The sequence below is a fragment of the Orycteropus afer genome, unplaced genomic scaffold (assembly GCF_000298275.1).
Source record: "Orycteropus afer afer isolate SDZICR_OR568_19922 unplaced genomic scaffold, OryAfe1.0 scaffold00294, whole genome shotgun sequence".
NCBI classification, from domain to species: domain Eukaryota; kingdom Metazoa; phylum Chordata; class Mammalia; order Tubulidentata; family Orycteropodidae; genus Orycteropus; species Orycteropus afer.
In genome coordinates this window covers 3,735,403-3,738,263 of record NW_006921881.1, presented here as the reverse complement: position 1 = coordinate 3,738,263, position 2,861 = coordinate 3,735,403, and the positions used below count along the sequence as shown (strand labels likewise).

Genomic DNA, 2,861 nt, shown 5'->3' with positions numbered 1-2,861 from the left:
TTAATTAGCATGAGGGGGCTTCACAAGAGGAAGCTTGCCACTGCATGGGACTTTCCAGTCTGGGCGGGTTCTGTCACTTCGGTTGTCTTATCAGGCTGTCTCATCAGGGCTTGACACCCGGAGGAAGCTGCTAACTGAAATGTTGGTGGCTTGGGTTTGCTTCGGCCTAACAGCTAGGAGCCAAGAAGTGCTGAAGATACTGAGAGTGTACTATCCCTAAGTCACATCACCTGCCAATGACAACACCAGACCTTTTTGGTTCCATATTCTTAGGACAGACAGAACTTTTCCCAAAACTTTCTCTAACGTTCAACCCAAGCTAACATATGTGGGCTCTAAAATCTCCAAAATATCAAATAAATATGTTGTTGTTGTTATTGTTGTTGTTGTCAAGTCATCTCCAACTCACAGAGACCCCTCCTTGGGGTTCTGAGACGGTTATGTCTACAGAAGTAGATTGCCCAACCTTCCTTCCAAGGAGTGGGTCTGAACTTCCAGCTTCTGGTGAGCAGTCCAATGCCTCAGGCACTACACCACCAGAGCTTGTAAAGTCTTTGAGGATACATCAAAATGTAAAGACATCCGAGTAACAGATGATATTGTATGTGTTTTTAAATTTTTTACACTTCCTGTATTCACTATGAACAGGCATCACATCTGTCATCGGGAAAATACAAGTTTTATTTTTTTAAAATTTAGAAATACTACAAGTGGATGGCTTAACAAACAGGAATTTGTTCCCTTACAGTTTAGATGGCTAGAAGTCCAAGTTCAAAGTGCCAGTTCTAGGGCTGGGTGAACACCCTTCAACACTGGGCTTCAGCTCTATCTCCTGTTCCAGGCCCACTAGAGCTGGAGGCTTTTTCTGACTCATGCAGCTGCTGGCTGCTGAAGCTGATGAACCCAAGATCCACAGGTAAAATGGTACAATCCCCATCAGCAGGCAACACAGCAGGCCACTGGTCCAAGTCCAGGAACAATCCTATGATCATCAGGCAACACAGCAGGCCAAGATTTGGCCAAATGCAGGGTCCGGATGTGCCAAAAGCTCAAGACCTTTCTCAAAGCTTCTTCTTATACACTGGAAGCAGGCCACACCATCAAGGCAACTACCTAGCTACTCACAGCAGATTGTACCATGGGGGTGATTGTAATCTCATCATGGGGAGTAACTTATATCCAGCTGCCAAGCCATTCAAAACCATGGCCCAGCCAAGCTGACAGAGAACCTGAACTAGCACAGCTACATAGAAGAGAAAGGAGAAACCACTGCACCTCCCTTTTACCTCTTGAACAAATCTCCATCTACTTCACATGCCAAATTACATGTTTCTCTCTCAGGACACACAGACAGAACTCAGGGAGTACATAGCTTGAGCCCACAGTACACTCCAAAATGCTTGCTAAATAAATAAGCAGAGCAAGAATTAGAACACAATGATACCTAGATATTAGAGGTATGAGGGCTTGACAGATAAGGTGCACATAAACCCTGCAGATGAGAAGCCATTTGGGGCAGCATGGGAGACTGAGGCAGGATGACAATCCCAGGGTAAGGGGTTATACATGGCAAATGCCTTTGAGAGCAGGGACTAATGACAGAAACAAAAGGCCAATAGATAAGGGTAGCAAAACTGAATTTCCTCTACATTAATAGATATATGAGTACAGCTGGTAAGAAGCTGTATGACTAAGGAAGAAACATTAAAGAGTAGATTTTATTTCCCCCTCACTCCCTAAAACAAAAACCAAACCAAACTCACTGCTGTCAAGTCGATTCAACTCATAGCAACCCCTCTTTGGGTTTCCGAGGCCATATCTCTACAGAAGTAGATTGCCCGGTCTTCCTTCTGAGGAGTGGCTGGTGGGTCTGAACTGCCAGTCTTCTGGTTAGCAGTCAAATGCCTTAGGCATTATGCCACCAGAGCTCCCTTCCCCAAGCATTGAATATCCATCAAACTTTCCCTTCTGCTCAGTTACTGTATTTTGGGTCCAGTCCTCTCACCTGCAGAAAAGGCTGGAATCAGTCCCAGATCAGGAGGTCTTGGGCCTTCAGGAACCCATGGCTCCTGACCTTGCTCCAGCTGTGAGATCAGCTCAGGCTTAGGAAACATGAATCCTGTTGGGTCAATTATAAAATTAAAAATTTCTGACTGAACTATTTACAGTTATGATTCCCTTTATTTTCTGGAGCATGACACTCTAAAAGGCAAGATTTGTTTAGTCATTCTTTAATTTGTCTAACTGTTACCACCCCTACCACAAACTTAATCCACCTCTCATATATCCTATATACATGGAATCCATTTTACTCTCAAAATTCCAGAATAACTGCCCATGACCACAGAGTATCATGGGTGATGCGGCTGGAAGCAAAGGTAGGCTTGGGCCATAGTTTATTGAACTTCTCTAATGCCAATTTTTGTAACCACCCCCACACTCTCATGCTACCCTAACTTAACCAGGAACCCTGGTCTATTTACCATTTCTCAGTGAATAATTCTTCCTTTGAGCCTTATTCTCACCTTTCTCCCTGCTTGGAATACCTTCATTGTTTCCCATCTCCCCATAGTTAATTCTACTTGTACATCCTTCAAGTACCACAAGCTCCATGAGGCTATCCGTGACCATCCTGTTTTCATAACACTCATTCTTCAAACCAATGTTTCTCACACTATCTGTGGTGAAGGACCAGGAGTTTTATTTTATTTTGTTGTAAGTCCATTATCTCAGGCTTGGATACTGTGGTAATATCAAATTACTATAAAAGCTTCTAACCACTTTCTCAGTGTATGTACTTATCCCATCACAAACTGGTAACAAACAGTTCACAAACTGGCACTGGTCCACAGACCACACTT

General features: G+C 43.6%; 1 protein-coding gene across 1 annotated transcript in view; it reads right to left on the bottom strand.

The window, feature by feature from the left end:
• Window positions 1-2,631, bottom strand: part of LOC103206042 (zinc finger protein 664-like) — a 6,535-nt gene extending 3,904 nt beyond the window's left edge. The window contains exons 1-2 of the mRNA XM_007951479.1: window positions 2,526-2,631; window positions 2,006-2,119 (exon numbers count right to left, since the gene is read on the bottom strand). Of these exons, the coding sequence (XP_007949670.1) occupies window positions 2,006-2,119; window positions 2,526-2,631 (220 nt within the window). The remainder of the gene's footprint in view (window positions 1-2,005; window positions 2,120-2,525) is intronic.
• Window positions 2,632-2,861: the final 230 nt, after the last annotated feature.